Source organism: Nerophis lumbriciformis, linkage group LG07 (assembly GCF_033978685.3).
Source record: "Nerophis lumbriciformis linkage group LG07, RoL_Nlum_v2.1, whole genome shotgun sequence".
NCBI lineage: Eukaryota > Metazoa > Chordata > Actinopteri > Syngnathiformes > Syngnathidae > Nerophis > Nerophis lumbriciformis.
Window position 1 is genome coordinate 22,596,710 of NC_084554.2, and position 17,305 is coordinate 22,614,014.

The window sequence follows — 17,305 nt, forward strand, 5'->3', positions numbered from 1 at the left end:
TTGTGTCTCAAAACCACACATTTAAACATGGCTATGTGCAACACACAACTGATGAGATGAAGCAATGAAATTGTTGTCTCCATACTTTTTTGGGGGGGGGCGGGGGGGCAACAAGGTAATTCATAACCTGTTACAAATCAATTACTTTTTAAAGCTCATCACCTGTTAACACCAATCAGTTATGAGCTCCACATGGGACTATGGGAATTCTGAAAAAAGAATAATAGTGTGCTAAAAATGAAAACAAATGGGAAAAGCTGGAAGTGTACTTAAAAAAAAAATGTTTTTAAATAAATAAAAATAAAAAGAGGTCAATGTGCATGATGATCAGAAGGATTCTCCTCTAGCTGACCAAGTGACTGTAAAGAGTGAAGATGATGTTCTTCATCATTAGTCCACTCACCTGAAGGCCCGTCCTCTGCCTCTAGGTGGTGTGTAGCCACTGTAGTAGCGAGCGCGCGACGAGAAGTTTCCTCCTCCCCTTGATCGAAATCGGGCTCGGGAAAAGCCGCGATCTGTGGTGCTGATGCCTGGTCGGTTTGTTCTCTTTGCGCCAACCTGGGAGGTGAAACAATTAGACATAATAAAGCAACATAGTACCGTATTTTTCGGACTATAAGTCGCTCCGGAGTATACGTCGCACCGGCCGAAAATGCACAATAAAGAAGGAAAAAAACATATATATGTACGTCGAAAAAAACATATATATAAGTCGCATTTTTGGGGGAAATTTATTTGATGAAATCCAACACCAAGAATAGACATTTGAAAGGCAATTTAAAATAAATAAAGAATAGTGAACAACAGGCTGAATAAGTGTACGCCATATGACGCACAAATAACTAACTGAGAACGTGCCTGGTATGTTAACGCAACACATCATGGCAAGAGTCATTCAAATAACTATAACATATAGAACATGCTATACGTTTACCAAACAATCTGTCACTCCCGATCGCTAAATCCGATGAAATCCGGTGTCGCCTCTGGTATGCGCCGTTTCCTTTCTTTCTGCTGCTCGATCGCCGTTTTCTGCTGCATATTTCACTACGTCCGGCTTGTAATCTGCAGTATATGATTTCCTTTTCGGCGCCATTTTAGTTCAGCCTTTCTCAGTTTTTATAAGTTATCGCCAATGTTGAAATAATCCATTTTAATAGCTACGAATGTAGCAGCAGTTAGCGGCCCTGCGAGGAGGTGGCGACTTGTCCAGGGTGTACCCCGCCTATCGCCCGAATGCAGCTGAGATAGGCTCCAGCGACCCCCCGTGACCCCAAAAGGGACAAGCGGTAGAAAATGGATGGATGGATGGGTAGCAGCAGTTAGCATCCCATGACCCACAATGCACTTCTGCCATGACCCGCCCCCGCCGAATTCTTATTGGTTGACGTGTGTGTGACGATTGCGGACATTTGCTTAGTCTCTTACGCGAATGAGATAAATAATATTTGATATTTTACGGTAATGTGTTAATAATTTCACACATAAGTCGCTCCGGAGTATATGTCGCACCCCCGGCCAAACTATGAAAAAAACTGCGACTTATAATCCGAAAAATACGGTAAAAACAACATAGCATTCTTGAAAAAAACCTTACCTTTATCTGCCTTCCCCTAAAAAGTGACTCGTCCAAAGCCATGGCTGTCCTTACAGACTCTTTGTCTGCAAATTCGATGTAGGCAAACCTAGGACAATAGAAGTAAGTTATGGTAAAATACAACACAGACAGACACTTTTTGCCACATAGCTACAAGATTCAAGGTTTGTCATGTGTACTTAGGCCTGGACGATTATCACTGTTATCAATATATTCTACCTTTTCGTTGAGGACGATTCAAAAATTAAAAATCTATGTTTTTCACATCCGGCATTTGTTTTCCGGTTTACTTTTATTTGAGAAATATGTCGCTGTTAAAAAAAAAACAAGCTGTGGGCTGCACTTAGGGCTGGGCGATATGGACGAAAAAGTATATCTCGATATATTTTTACTTAAACTCGATGGTCGATATATATCTCGATATATTTTCCGGTGAAAGTATACATAAAGATATACATTTTTGAGTGAGATTCACTGAAATTGAAGTGAATGACAACTGTACTGTAAACAGTCAGTGGAACTTTTATTAACCCAGTTAGTCAAGATGGGTATTAAGAGCACAGAAAAGAAACTGCTTAAGTAGCACAGATTTACACAACATAAATAAAATAGAAAAATATTTCTTCTACGTAAAATAAATAACATAGCTGTGCAAATAATACAACATGCATCAAACTCACATAAAAAAATTATTTTGCAGGCAGGCACTTTTTAATTCCCAGTCGACGATGTAACAATTAGCTTGGCAACAGTTTTGATTTGGGCTTAAATGGTAAACAACTCAAATGAATGTTTTATAGAGACGCATACATTTGTCCAAATATGGCCAAGTAGACGCATTGTGGGATTCCTGGACGTCGTCTACATCGCTAAAAGAAAAATCTAAAGAAGAGAATCCCCCTGCCATCTTCCTTTAGATTTTTTAATATATAAAATTGCCCGCTTGAATATTCCCTCTTCTCTTCTACGACTCTCTCATAGTCTGTTGTGATTTCCCTTCCTGGTTCGATGGCCCGCTTTATCTTGCCTCTGATTTGCCTGTCCCAAATGTTTTGCCCTAATTCCAACCAATCGTGACTCATCATAGTTAACAACCAACCAATCATGGATGTTCTTATACATGCAAGTGCGTCTTGGAAGGAGGAAGGGGAGGGGTTTAATAGCCCATGGAGTATTTATTGCAAGGGAGTGGGAAGCAGAGAAGAACAAGGAACAACAAATAAGCTGCTTTTGGTCATTATATCGTGAAATAAATTGATTAATTTCTTGATTCATATCTTGTTTAAAAATTAAATCTCACAAACTCGATATATCGCCCAATCCTAATGCACTGGTATATATACAATTGGTATATGTCAAAAATTGAAACATGTTTGTAATGGTGATTTATTTACCCTTTGGGATGCCCTGTGTATTTGTCACACAGGATGGTGACTCTGTTTACTGAACCACAGCCGTGGAAGTGAGCCTCAAGCTCTTCTGCAGTAGCGCCATAGTCCACCTAAAATTAATTAAAATGAGGATAATTTACAGTACAGATTTGCTGTTGATGGAACTGTACATATATAAAATGTAATGTACTGTACTAATATATATTAGTACAGGGTCCCCCAAACAAAGGCCCGCCAAAATCGACAGTCTTGCCCACAGCAAAATCCAAGTTAAAGAAAAAAAACAAACAGGGACTGCGCCACAGCTAAATTAAAACTGCCACACCTCAAAAATGTTGATTTTTTTTTTAATGTGGAAACAAATTAAAGTAATATATTGTATGAATGGATATAATGCAGCTATTTAAACATCGTTGACTAGTGATGCGCAGAAAATGTGGCCACTGAAAAACTTTGATCCACCGTAAGCAACATGCACACGAGTGTCTGCTCCGCCCACTCAGCCGCGTTGCCACCCTTTGCTCCGGCGGCTGACGCTTGGGCGGTGGATCTCGGCTTGGGTGGGTCTGCACTTCAGCCAGACCCACCCAGCCCTTAGAGCCAATTCTTGTCCTGAAGTTATGGACCCGCCTTGTTTTAACATGCAGGTAATACAGCAGTGGCATTGCTGAATACTCCAAGGGAAGTTCAGCTTCCCCTAAAATATAAAGAAAATGGTCAAATGTGTTTTTTGTGTTTGCATTTCATTGACACATTGATGCGTTAAGATGCGATTAACTTTTGTTTAGAATCAACAACGACAGTGTGCGCAACTACGACAGTGTGCGCAACTTTTTTTTCCATTGATGAGGTAGTGTCACAGTGCTGAAGCCAAACGAGACAATCATAAATTGTCGACTTTGTTGTGCTCACGGTCAAAGAGTGATCGAAAGGGGGTCACCGGGCTTCCGCATGATTGGTTGACCTGTCTGGGCTGAATCCCTTTTTGATTGACCGCTAAAATGAGCGAATCAGCAATCTTGAAATATAAAACACTACCAAAAGTCCATCCATTTTCTCCATCCATTTTCTACCGCTTATTCCCTTCGGGGTCGTGGGGGGCACTGGAGCCAATCTCAGCTACAATCGGGCGGAAGTGGGGTACACCCTGGACAAGTCGCCACCTCATCGCAGGACCAAAAGTATTCTTCATTTTTCATTTTGTTGTTCCTATTGATATGGAAAATTTTAAATTTTTTAACTGAAGTTTTCTTTGTAAAATTCAGCATGTTCATATCTTTTACCCGTTATTGGAGAATGTGCTGTCCAATAACAGGTAAACTACTTAAAAAGACCTGCAGCTGCCACTGGTAGTATGTTTTATTATGTATTTATAATTGTGTTACATTGTACAATTATGAAAATAGAGCAAAACAATATAACAAAATATGTTAATACTAGGGCTTTCAAAGTTAATGTGATAAAAACACATCAATTATAAATTTCAATAACGGCACAAAAACATTTTAACGGCCGATTAACGTGTCCATTTTGACCCACAGGGAGTGCCATAGCGGAGGGAACTTGGCTGTAGTTCACTTGTTATTCATGAGCCACAAGCGAGCAGAAATGGACAAAGGAAAGACTACCTTATGGAAATATCAAATTTAAAGCCATGGCTTTCTCCCGAAAAGAAAGAAAGGACTATTTTTTGCTTTGGGAAGAGGCGACATCCCTGCAGCAACCGCCTGTTGCGCGCGTATTTCAGAAGGTGGTGCTTCACTTCTGTGTTCGAAAGGAGACTTTTCTATTGCAAACAGTCGATCCAACATCAAAACATGTCAAGACACTTTCTCAAACCAATCACACTTTTCCGGCTTCAAAATAAAAGCAGTATGCTATATATCCTGTTTAACTACATGTACAAAATAAAAAATGTCTACGATCATGCTTTGTCACTATGGATGGGCACCAGTGGCCGGTAAGTTTTTGGCACCTTTTCACGCAAGGATCAAGGGTGCCATGTTTTGGTCGCCTGGGTTGCGCATGACGTCATGTCTGTTTCACAAGTGCAAGTGGTGAGTACTTGCTAGCATTAAGAGAACAGGCGATTTCGAAGCGAACATGCTTCCCATCAATGCAACTAGGGCTGCAACTAACGATTAATTTGATAATCGATTAATCTGTCGATTATTACTTCGATTAATAATCGGATAAAACAGACAAACTACATTTCTATCCTTTCCAGTATTTTAGTGGAAAAAAACAGCATACTGGCACCATACTTATTTTGATTATTGTTTCTCAGCTGTTTGTACATGTTGCAGTTTATAAATAAAGGTTTATAAAAAGAAATAACTTTTTTTTTTTAATAAAATATTTTTAAAAATTGCCTTTGCGCATGCGCATAGCATGGATCCAACGAATCGATGGCTATATTAATCACCAACTATTTTTATAATCGATTTTAATCGATTTAATCGATTAGTTGTTGCAGCCCTAAATGCAACCCATCAATGTTTCATGACAAAAACGCTCTAAAGTGTGGCTCGTCTTTTCCAGGTTACACTGTCTGCAGTATTTGTGACGCCAAAATCAAGGCAAGTGGTGGGAATACTTCCAATCTGAGGAAGCACCTGGTTTAACACAGGATTTTTCTCATGGCTGAAGAGTGCAGCCAAGTTAGATGTACGGCTGCAACTCCTGAATTTGGCACCTTAAGCAACTCAGCTGAAGCCAACAACATGGGGAAAGAAATGGCGTTAACATTTGGTGACGATAACAGCGAGACCATCCTCTACGTCTGCTCCAGGTAAAAAGCCTACTGTATAAGAATACGTTGGCTTTACATTTTAACTTGCAATAGTTATAAGCAGCTCGGTTCGTCATACTGTACTTTGTAATGTTAATGTAAAGTTTTTGATTCACTTTCATTTGGAGTTTAATACTTTTGGGGAAAAAAAATTGGTCTGGCTAAAATATTGTTTAAATGATTTTATAACATGTTCTGGTTGAGTCATCAATTACAAAATGATTACAGGCTAAATATTACATTTTATTAATTAATAGATAAGGTTAAAACATTACCATGCAGCAATATAAAGACCATTAAAGGCCTACCGAAATGAATTTTTTTAATTTAAACGGGGATAGCAGATCCATTCTATGTGTCATACTTGATCATTTCGCGATATTGCCATATTTTTGCTGAAAGGATTTAGTATAGAACAACGACGATAAAGTTCGCAACTTTTGGTCGCTGATAAAAAAAGCCTTGCCTGTACCGGAAGTAGCGTGACGTCACAAGTTGAAAGTCTCCTCACATTTCCCCATTGTTTACACCAGCAGCGAGAGCGATTGGGACCGAGAAAGCGACGATTACCCCATTAATTTGAGCCAGGATGAAAGATTCGTGGATGAGGAACGTGAGAGTTAAGTATTAGAGTGCAGTGCAGGACGCATCTTTTTTCGCTCTGACCGTAACTTAGGTACAAGGGCTCATTGGATTCCACACGCGCTCCTTTTTCTATTGTGGATCACGGATTTGTATTTTAAACCACCTCGGATACTATATCCTCTTGAAAATGAGAGTCGAGAACGCGAAATGGACATTCACAGTGACTTTTATCTCCACGACAATACATCGATGAAGCACTTTAGCTACGGAGCTAACGTGATAGCATCGGGCTTAACTGCAGATAGAAACAAAAGAAATAAACCCCTGACTGGAAGGATAGACAGAAAATCAACAATACTATTAAACCATGGACCTGTAACTACACGGTTAATGCTTTCCAGCCTGGCGAAGCTTAACAATGCTGTTGCTAACGACGCCATTGAATCTAACTTAGCTACGGACCTCGACAGAGCTATGACAAAAACATTAGCTCTCCACCTACGCCAACCCTCATCTGCTCATCAACACCGAAGCTCACCTGCGTTCCAGTGATCGACGGAGCGACGAAGGACTTCACCCGATCATCGATGCGGTCGGCGGCTAGCATCGGATAGCGCATCTGCTATCCAAGTCAAAGTCCTCCTGGTTGTGTTGCTGTAGCCAGACGCTAATACATCGATCGCATCTACAGCTTTCTTTTGGGCAGTCTCCATTGTTCATTAAACAAATTGCAAAGGATTCAACAACACAGATGTCCAGAATACTGTGGAATTTTGCGATGAAAACTGAGCTTTTTGTATTGGATACAATGGCGTCCCAATACTTCCGTTTCAACCATCGACGTCACGCGCATACGTCATCATACCTAGACGTTTTCAACCGGAAGTTTCGCAGGAAATTTAAAATTGCCGTATTGGCATGTGTTGCAATGTTAAGATTTCATCATTGATATATAAACTATCAGACTGCGTGGTCGGTAGTAGTGGGTTTCAGTAGGCCTTTAACTTGTACAACATGTAATGTACAGAATATCAGAAGCATTTATTCAGGTAGAAATATCACAGATTACAGCTGGGATAGGCTCCAGCCCCCATGACCACAAAAAGGACAAGCGGGTAGAAAAGCAGGATCATAATCAACATTTTGTGTTATTTATGCGTGAAGCAGGTATCTAAACAGGGAAGTGTAGCTCCTGCTCTGAATGCAACTGCTCCTAAAGCAGGAATAGAAATTCTGTATTTCTACAAAATGTGGCAATTTTTTTGATTGTCCATAAATCATGATTGTCATTTTTGTGTTGAGCTGTTTAAAGGCCTACTGAAACCCACTACTACCGACCACGCAGTCTGATAGTTTATATATCAATGATGAAATCTTAACATTGCAACACATGCCAATACGGCCGGGTTAGCTTACTAAAGTGCAATTTTAAATTTTGCGCGAAATATCCTGCTGAAAACGTCTCGGTATGACGACGTCAGCGCATGACGTCAAGGATTGTAGCGGACATTTTGGAGGACTTTGAGTTGGATACGCAGACACGGTGCCGTGAGTACGCATGCAGCTGTGGCTTCCAAACATTTGATCACTTGCCCGTATGTGCGTGCCGCTATGTGCATGTCATGTACGTAACTTTGGGGACTTTGGGGAAATATATGTGCTATATGAACTTTGGGGAGGTGAACGGTACTTTGGGCTGTGGGATTGAGTGTGTTGTGCAGGTGTTTGAGTTGTATTGGCGGGTTATATGGACGGGAGGGGGGAGGTGTTTGTTATGCGGTATTAATTTGTGGCATATTAAATATTAGCCTGGTTGTGTTGTGGCTAATAGAATATGTCTTGTGTTAATTTACTGTTTTAGTCATTCCCAGCTGAATATCAGGTCCCACCCGCCTCTCACAGCATCTTCCCTATCTGAATCGCTCCCACTGCCCTCTAGTCCTTCACTCTCACTTTCCTCATCCACAAATCTTTCATCCTCGCTCAAATTAATGGGGAAATCGTCGCTTTCTCGGTCCGAATGGCTCTCGCTGCTGGTGGCCATGATTGTAAACAATGTGCAGATGTGAGGAGCTCCACAACCTGTGACGTCACACTACTCATCTGCTACTTCCGGTACAGGCAAGGCTTTTTTATCAGCGACCAAAAGTTGCGAACTTTATCGTCGATGTTCTCTACTAAATCCTTTCAGCAAAAATATGGCAATATCGTGAAATGATCAAGTATGGCACATAGAATGGACTTGCTATCCCCGTTTAAATAAGAAAATCGCATTTCAGTAGGCCTTTAAAAAACAATGTTTAAAACACATTTATTTAAAGCAAAGTAATTGATCGTTCAAGGTGTTAAAATTTGAAAAGCATTTGTCTAGGGTACACTTAATGATGAAAAATGATATGTATCTGTGATTAATTTTTAGTTAACTATAACCAAATGCAATTAATAGAGATTAAATAATTTAATCGTTTGACAGCCCTAGTTAATAATTAATATTAAGACCTGTTATTTATTGTATGTAAATTATTTATACAAATTATAATTATACAAATAATATGTCACATTGACCACGCCACCACCACAGATTTTCTAAAATTTGTCCTGTCCTGCTCAGACAAATCATACTGTTGATGTAGATGCCCATTTAACTTGGGTTTGTAGAATCATACTGTAGATGCCCATTTAACTAGGGATTGTAGACGCTGGCGGGCCGGATCCAAACAAAATGAGCATATTGTGCATGGAAGTCTAACTCACATTTCCAACGTATATAGATCTGCCATCTGCTTCCATCTTTTCTTCAAAAGACATGATGACTGGGCCCACTGCAAAGCATAAAAAAAATTCAAGTTTCAAAAAGTGAGTTGTGAGTGAAGAAACAAACTTCATGTTAACATGTCATATTTGTCCAATTGTGATTACTGTTCTTTTATTAAACATGTATAATTTATGTGAACATGCACTTCAACTATGCATGGATGAGTTACTGCATGTCTGTTTGCACCCAGAAAGCCCTCAGAGTTATCTTCACTGACAGACTCTACTACTCTACTCGCTATTTTACATCACCTGATGTGGTTTTATGAAATGTATTGTGAAATTCAAATACTAAAACAAATACAAGATATTGTTTAATGAAAACTATGAATGTAATGATATGAAAGTTTCATATTTCGGTTATCGTGACCAAAATATCATGTTATTATTGCATTGTTGAATCTGCTTAATAAGTACGGTACTTATACACACACTGAAATCTTTTAAGCAAGTTATATTTTTTTAACTAAAAATTAAATGCTGTTAAAAAAAAAAACTTTTTTCATGTTTGGATGCTTCACTAGTGGTGTTTTAATCTTAGTGTTTTATCTGTTTTAATGTTTAAACTTTTGTTGATTTATTTAAATGAAAGGGGGGAACAAAAAAAATCTATTACCGTTAAAAGACCTCTGTCTCGTATTCTTTGAGTAGTAAACGATCCCACTGTTCTAAGAGAACACAACTTGTAAATTCAATATGCACAACTGAATAGTTTAGTTGCTCAGGAAACAATGTGTTTATATTGTGGTATGCCATTTCTTAATGCAGAAAGACGCTAATGTCTCAATTTTTTGTTTATATTTAAGATACCGAGCTGGTACCATTCAGTCACAGGGGCAGAATTGGTCATACCAATGTTGATATCCGTGTTGGCCCTGCAATAGTGGTGACTTGTCCAGGGTGTACCCTGCCTTCCGCCCGAGTGCAGCTGGAATAGGCTGGAGCCCCCGTGACCCAGAAAGGGACAAGCGTAGAAATGGGGTGGATGGATTAACAGATTCAAGTTTCGATCACCATCATCAGCCTTCCCGGTAAGGTCTATTCAGGTGTACTGGAGAGGAGGCTACGCCGGATAGTCGAACCTCGGATTCAGGAGGAACAGTGTGGTTTTCGCCAGCTCTATACTCTCGGCAGGGTCCTTGAGGGTGCATGGGAGTTTGCCCAACCAGTCTACATGTGCTTTGTGGACTTGGAGAAGGCATTTGACCGTGTCCCTCGGGAAGTCCTGTGGGGAGTGCTCAGAGAGTATGGGGTATCGGACTGTCTGATTTTGGCGGTCCGCTCCCTGTATGATCAGTGTCAGAGCTTGGTCCGCATTGCCGGCAGTAAGTCGGACACGTTTCCAGTGAGGGTTGGACTACGCCAAGGCTGCCCTTTGTCACCGATTCTGTTCATAACTTTTATGGACAGAATTTCTAGGCGCAGTCAAGGCGTTGAGGGGATCTGGTTTGGTGACTGCAGGATTAGGTCTCTGCTTTTTGCAGATGATGTGGTCCTGATGGCTTCATCTGGCCAGGATCTTCAGCTCTCGCTGGATCGGTTCGCAGCCGAGTGTGAAGCGACTGGGATGAGAATCAGCACCTCCAAGTTCGAGTCCATGGTTCTCTCCCGGAAAAGGGTGGAGTGCCATCTCCGGGTTGGGGAGGAGACCCTGCCCCAAGTGGAGGAGTTCAAGTACCTCGGAGTCTTGTTCACGAGTGAGGGAAGAGTGGATCGTGAGATCGACAGGCGGATCGGTGCGGCATCTTCAGTAATGCGGACGCTGTATCGATCCGTTGTGGTGAAGAAGGAGCTGAGCCGGAAGGCAAAGTTCTCAATTTACCGGTCGATCTGTGTTCCCATCCTCACCTATGGTCATGAGCTTTGGGTTATGACCGAAAGGACAAGATCACGGGTACAAGCGGCCGAAATGAGTTTTCTTCCGCCGGGTGGCAGGGCTCTCCCTTAGAGATAGGGTGAGAAGCTCTGTCATCCGGGGGGATCTCAAAGTAAAGCCGCTGCTCCTCCACATCGAGAGGAGCCAGATGAGGTGGTTCGGGCATCTGGTCAGGATGCCACCCGATCGCCTCCCTCGGGAGGTGTATAGGGCACGTCCGACCGGTAGGAGGCCACGGGGAAGACCCAGGACACGTTGGGAAGACTGGCCAGGGAACGCCTCGGGATCCCCCGGGAGGAGCTGGACGAAGTCACTGGGGAGAGGGAAGTCTGAGCTTCCCTGCTTAGGCTGCTGCCCCCGCGACCCGACCTCGGATAAGTGGAAGAAGATGGATGGATGGATGGAAGTTTCAATCACAATTAAAATCAGACATAGGATGGCAGTGAAATTATTTCCCTATTACCTATCATTACATACAGTATTTTAAGCAAAATAAAGTCAATAGTGCAAAAAACTAAACAAGCAAAAACTTCTCTTGGCTCAGATTTCAAATCGTTTTTGTAATTAAAATTCACTCCGTCACAAGAAAATATTTCCTAAATTTATAAACAAAAACGGAAAAAAAAAGTTTTGTGAAGATAAAATTTATCAATTGTTACCAGGGTTGAATGTGGCAGCATTTTCATTACCGCCACACCCATACATTTTTTTTACATGAAAACAAATTAAACATAATATAATGTTGCACCCAGAAGAAATCACAAAGTCCAATGGTATTTTTATCTTTTATCACTAATCTAAGATTAACAGCACAATGCCAACAGGTTTTACCTGCCGTGCACGTGCAAACACTTTCATCTCCGTGATGCCCGCCTTTCCCCACAGACACAAAATTCCTCATTCTCTGCCAATCATCTTTCAGGAATGGAATGTGTGTTGCAAATATGGGAAAAATTGACATCAAATCAAAACTACACAAACATAAAACTTTAACACCAGCTAGTCGTGATATATAGTCTATTATTTGCACACTATCGACAAGAAAACAAGACTTTGATTACGGAAAACCGCGCTGCCGAAACCAGATGTAAACAAAACGCACGCCATACATATACAGTGTTGGCGCTAGAAATTTTCAAAATGGGGTCCCAGGGACCCCATCAAGTCATAAAAATGGGGTCCCACAGTAAATTTTTGTGATCCCACTTTTTTGTAACCGTTTTGAAAACCAATGAGAAATGTATGCATTATCCTGTTATATCTCACATTCTATATTGTGTTTTGGAAAAAGGTTGTCATGAACATTAAATAATTAATCAAAAAAATAACACAAAAGAAAACTATTTTTTAATGCATATGTAAAAGTATTCAGTTATAAACATTCATTCACTTTCTTTTTTCCTTCATGGATCTAAACTTTACCGCTGCTGGTAGTTGTTTCTATATTTGTATTTAATAAGTTGTAGGTGTATTTATTTCAGTATAAAAGTGTAAAAAGTTTTTTGCTTCGGTCATGAAATTATGATAATTGTGTGCAGGACATACTTGCATATCCATCCATCCATCCATTTTCTACCGCTTGTCCCTAACAAATTTGATTGATTATTCTCACCTGTATGTAGATCATCATTTGTTTAATGCCGCCACATTACAGGTGATTACTCTCTTGCAAAATGGAAGCTTGCACAGATAGAATTTTATTCTGAGAATGTCATCCAGGAAAGTTTTTAAACGTTTCACTTGAATACATGTCATTTGCAGCAGTGGTCCCCAACCTTTTTGTAGCTGCGGACCGGTCAACGCTTGAAAATTTGTCCCATGGACCGGGGGGTATGGTATTTTTTTTTTTGTCAAAAAGAAATACAATCATGTGTGTTTACGGACTGTATGCCTGCAGACTTTATTGATCTATATTGATATATAATGTAGGAACTCATCTTTGTACTGACTTACGCATTGATCTGATCACTGACCGTATAGCAGTAGAGCTAAAAGAGTGTGTACGGCCCAAATAAGTTGCATGATTAAACTTAAGTCTGTACATGATTACTCATATATTTTCTCATTAATCACATGATTAACTTGTTATTTTGACAGCCCTAGTTCCTAATAATATGTATAGATTAGGGATGTCCCGATCCAGGTTTTTGCACTTCCGATCCAATACCGATGTTGTTTTTGCACTTCCGATCCGAGCATGTATTAAAGTTTAAAGTTATTTAGCCTACTTAGTTGTCAGATTCATGTTGAAAAGGGTTTTAGTACTCTTGATAACAACTAGCCAGCTGAATTAGGGGAGTTTGAATAATACACAATGGTTGGTAACAAGAAACTGACCTGTTTATTCAAGAATAAACACAAAATAGACAAAATTATACATGACAAACAGAAATAGCATCATTGAACTAGGGCTGGGCGATATGGCCTTTTTTTAAATATTGCGATATTTTAAGACCATATTGCGATACATGATATATATCTGGATATTTTGCCTTAGCCTTGAAAGAACACTTGATGCATATAATCACAGCAGTATGATGATTCTCTGTGTCTACATTAAAACATTCTTCTTCATACTGCATTAATATATGCTACTTTTAAACTTTCATGCAGAGAAGGAAATCACAACTAAAAAAATCACTATTTTTTTCATACGGTGTCTGGAAATCTAGAAATGTTTGCCTCTGCATTTTGATGGTGTAGACGTGTGGCACCAAACGGAGATATTAACGTGCGGAGTAAGCCCTCTTCCTTGTCTAGCGGGTGACTTTTCAAATGATGCTACATATTAGCAGTAATGCTACTTTTTGTAGCAACGCTTTTGCCCCACACATGACAAATTACGGTTGTCTGTTCGACATATTCCCACTTAAAGCCAAATCACCGCCAGACGATGGACCCCCTGCTGTTTTTCTTGGGAATTAATTAATTATTCCTTCATTATTACCGCTCACACGGCTACGCTAGCATTACAGCTAACTTTAGCCATGCTGCTACCTCTCTGCTGGGAGAGAGCGTATACGTATGTGACGTATGACGTGACAGTATGTGACGTATGTAAGAAGGTGCGCTTGCTGTCTGTGAGAAGGAGACACAGGAAAGAGTGAGAAAAGCCTGTAGTGTAATGCCAGCAGCTAAAAGCAACTGCGTGAGAACGTATACTCCAATATCACCATATAGTCATTTTGTATATCGCACACAGACAGCTGACATTTTTACCGGTAACTTTTAATTCACATGGCCGTCTTAACGGTTAGGACACAGACCTGTGGATGTGTTGAAGGTGTGCTGGAAAATGCAGAACGGAACTATTCACAAGTTTTGTTGTTGATGAGGCTAAATATGTACAGAATAAACCACATGAAGTTAGTACATCAATTGAAGAAAATAGAAGGGGGACACATTTTATGGCAGCACAAAAATATGCTGAAATATTCTGATTTCCCCTACTAACTTTTTTGTAATTAATAAAATGAGTTCAAATGTACACATTTATCTGTAATTGATACTAAAAGTGTACATAATACACCACATGAAGTTACTACATAATTTGAGGGGGAGGGACACATTTTATGGCAGCACAGAAATATGCTGAAATATTATGTATCCTCTACTAACTTTGTTTGCCACGAATAAAATTAGTCCAAATTCACAAGTTTTGTACATTGCCATACAATCTGTACATATTATCCACATGATGTTAGTACAAAGCTTGAAGAAAATAAATGTAAGTGGGACACATTTTCTGGCATAAAATACATGTTTTTTATTTTATTTTTTTACATGGAACTGAGTCTACCCTGTAGTGTTTGTTCCCATTATATTGGTGTTATTTTTTAATATATCAGAAGATCAAATAAATAATAAACCAAATTACAGGATGTTACCGTATTTTCCGCACTATAAGGCGCACCGGATTATTAGCCGCACCTTCTATGAATTACATATTTCATAATTTTGTCCACCAATAAGCCGCCCCGGACTATAAGCCGCGCCTACGCTGCGCTAAAGTGAATGTCAAAAAAACGCTGCGCTAAAGTGAATGTCAAAAAAACAGTCAGATAGTTCAGTCAAACTTTAATAATATATTGAAAACCAGCGTTCTAACAACTCTGTCCCAAAATGTACGCAAATGTGCAATCACAAACATAGTAAAATTCAAAATGGTGTAGAGCAATAAATAGCAACATAATGTTGCTCGAACGTTAATGTCACAACACACAAAATAAACATAGCGCTCACCTTCTGAAGTTATTCTTCATTCGTAAATCCTTCGAATTCTTCGTCTTCGGTGTCCGAATTGAAAAGTTGCGCAAGCGTGGGATCCAAAAATGGCCGGCTCCGCCTCGTCGAAGTCATCGGATTCAGTGTCGCTGTTGTTGTGCAGCAGTTCTGTGAATCCTGCCTTCCGGAAAGCTCGGACCACAGTTGTGACCGAAACTATCTGCCCAGGCATTTACGATCCACTGGCAGATGTTGGCGTATGTCGACCGGCGCTATCTGCCCGTCTTAGTGAAGGTGTGTTCGCCTTCGGAGCTGTGTGAAAAAAGCCACCCGGCCTCTTCGCGTAAACTTCCCTTAACCACTCGCTCATCTTTTCTTCATCCATCCATCCCTTCGAGTTAGCTTTTATGATGACGCCGGCTGGAAAGGTCTCTTTTGGCAAGGTCTTCCTTTTGAATATCATCATGGGTGGAAGTTAGCATGGCAAGCTAGAACCACAGTGAAGGATGACTTCTCATTCCCTGTGGTGCGAATATTCACCGTACGTGCTCCCGTTCCACAGTGCGGTTCACAGGAATATCAGCTGTGAAATACGGTAGTAATCCGTGTGCGGATGGAGAGATTGCGTCTTTTTATGAACCGGATCGCTTAGTAGGAGCCATTTTGTGGTCTTTACAGATGTAAACAGGAAATGAAACGTACGGTGATATCCGCGCGTTTTTTCTTCTTCTTCCGGGGGCGGGTGAAGCGCTTCCTGTTCTATGGGGGCGGGTGCTTTCCTTGGCGGTTGCTTGCGTAGAAGAAGAAGCGCTTCCTGTTCTACCGGGAAAAAAGATGGCGGCTGTTTACCGAAGTTGCGAGACCGAAACTTTATGAAAATGAATCGTAATAAAGCGCACCGGGTTATAAGGCGCACTGTCAGCTTTTGAGAAAAATTGTGGTTTTTAGGTGCGCCTTATAGTGCGGAAAATACGGTAATGTAATTTCCATAAAATAGGTAGGCTGATCAACCGCTTTGCAGCATTACATCGTATGCAATAGAGAAGCTTGTGCAGCGATGAGAATACAAATGCAACACGTAATGCATTTATTCGGGTCGGAATGTCACACCAACAACATTTTTGACAAAGCATGATCGTAAGAATCCACATTTTGTATTATTGACATCGCTAATAACACAGAAGTGCTGCCGCTGTCTGAGCAAGAAACAGAGCTCCGCCCCAATGCGTGCTCCCGCGGCAGAGGATACGAAATAATTCAGGGATACAGAATTTCGCACGACACCGGCAAATATAAACAAAACACCAGCGGAAAGTGATAAAAAAAAAAAAAAAAGCAAACCGTAGTTTTGACCTGGAGAAGGCAGAGTCGGTACAAAAAAACAATCCACGTCCTGGGGACGCGCGAACTTCCGGAAATGCACATCCTTTTTTATTTCGATGCGTAAAAAGACACAAAAAGTGCGTTAAACGCCAACAGTGCGTATATACAGTTAGGTCTATAAATATTTGGACATGCGTCAAGGTCCTGTTGTTTTTTGGACACAATTTTCATCACATAGTTTACACCTTGTGATGAAAAATCTGTATTCCCTCTGGTGAAGTCTTCTCTTAATTGTTGACTTGGACACAGATACACCTACCTCCTGGAGAGTTTTCTTCACCTGGCCAACTGTTGCGAAGGGCTTTTTCTTGACAAGGGAAAGGATTTGTCTGTCATCCACCACACTAGTTTTCCGTGGTCTTCCATGACTTTTGGTGTTGCTGAGCTCAGCAGTGTGTTCTCTCTTTTTAAGAATGTACAGTTGATTTGGCCACACCTCTTGTTTTTGCTATCTCTCTGATGGCTTTGTTTTGATTTTTCCACCAAATGATGGCTTGCTTCACTGATAGTGACAGCTCTTTGGACTTCATATTGAGAGATGACCTCCCCAGATTCCAAATGAATATTCCACACTTGAAATGACATCTGCTCTTTGTAAATGAAATAAATGAAAAAAACAAGGGAATAACACACCTGGCCATTGA

General features: G+C 40.5%; 1 protein-coding gene across 3 annotated transcripts in view; it reads right to left on the bottom strand.

Annotated features, from left to right (window-relative positions):
• pabpn1 (poly(A) binding protein, nuclear 1) overlaps positions 1-17,305 on the bottom strand; it is a 58,846-nt gene that overhangs the window by 32,170 nt on the left and 9,371 nt on the right. For all 3 annotated transcript variants that reach the window (XM_061965644.2, XM_061965647.1, XM_061965645.2), the window contains exons 3-6: positions 9,119-9,186; positions 2,992-3,098; positions 1,598-1,685; positions 404-558 (exon numbers count right to left, since the gene is read on the bottom strand). In XM_061965644.2, coding sequence (XP_061821628.1) covers positions 404-558; positions 1,598-1,685; positions 2,992-3,098; positions 9,119-9,186 — 418 coding nt within the window. The remainder of the gene's footprint in view (positions 1-403; positions 559-1,597; positions 1,686-2,991; positions 3,099-9,118; positions 9,187-17,305) is intronic.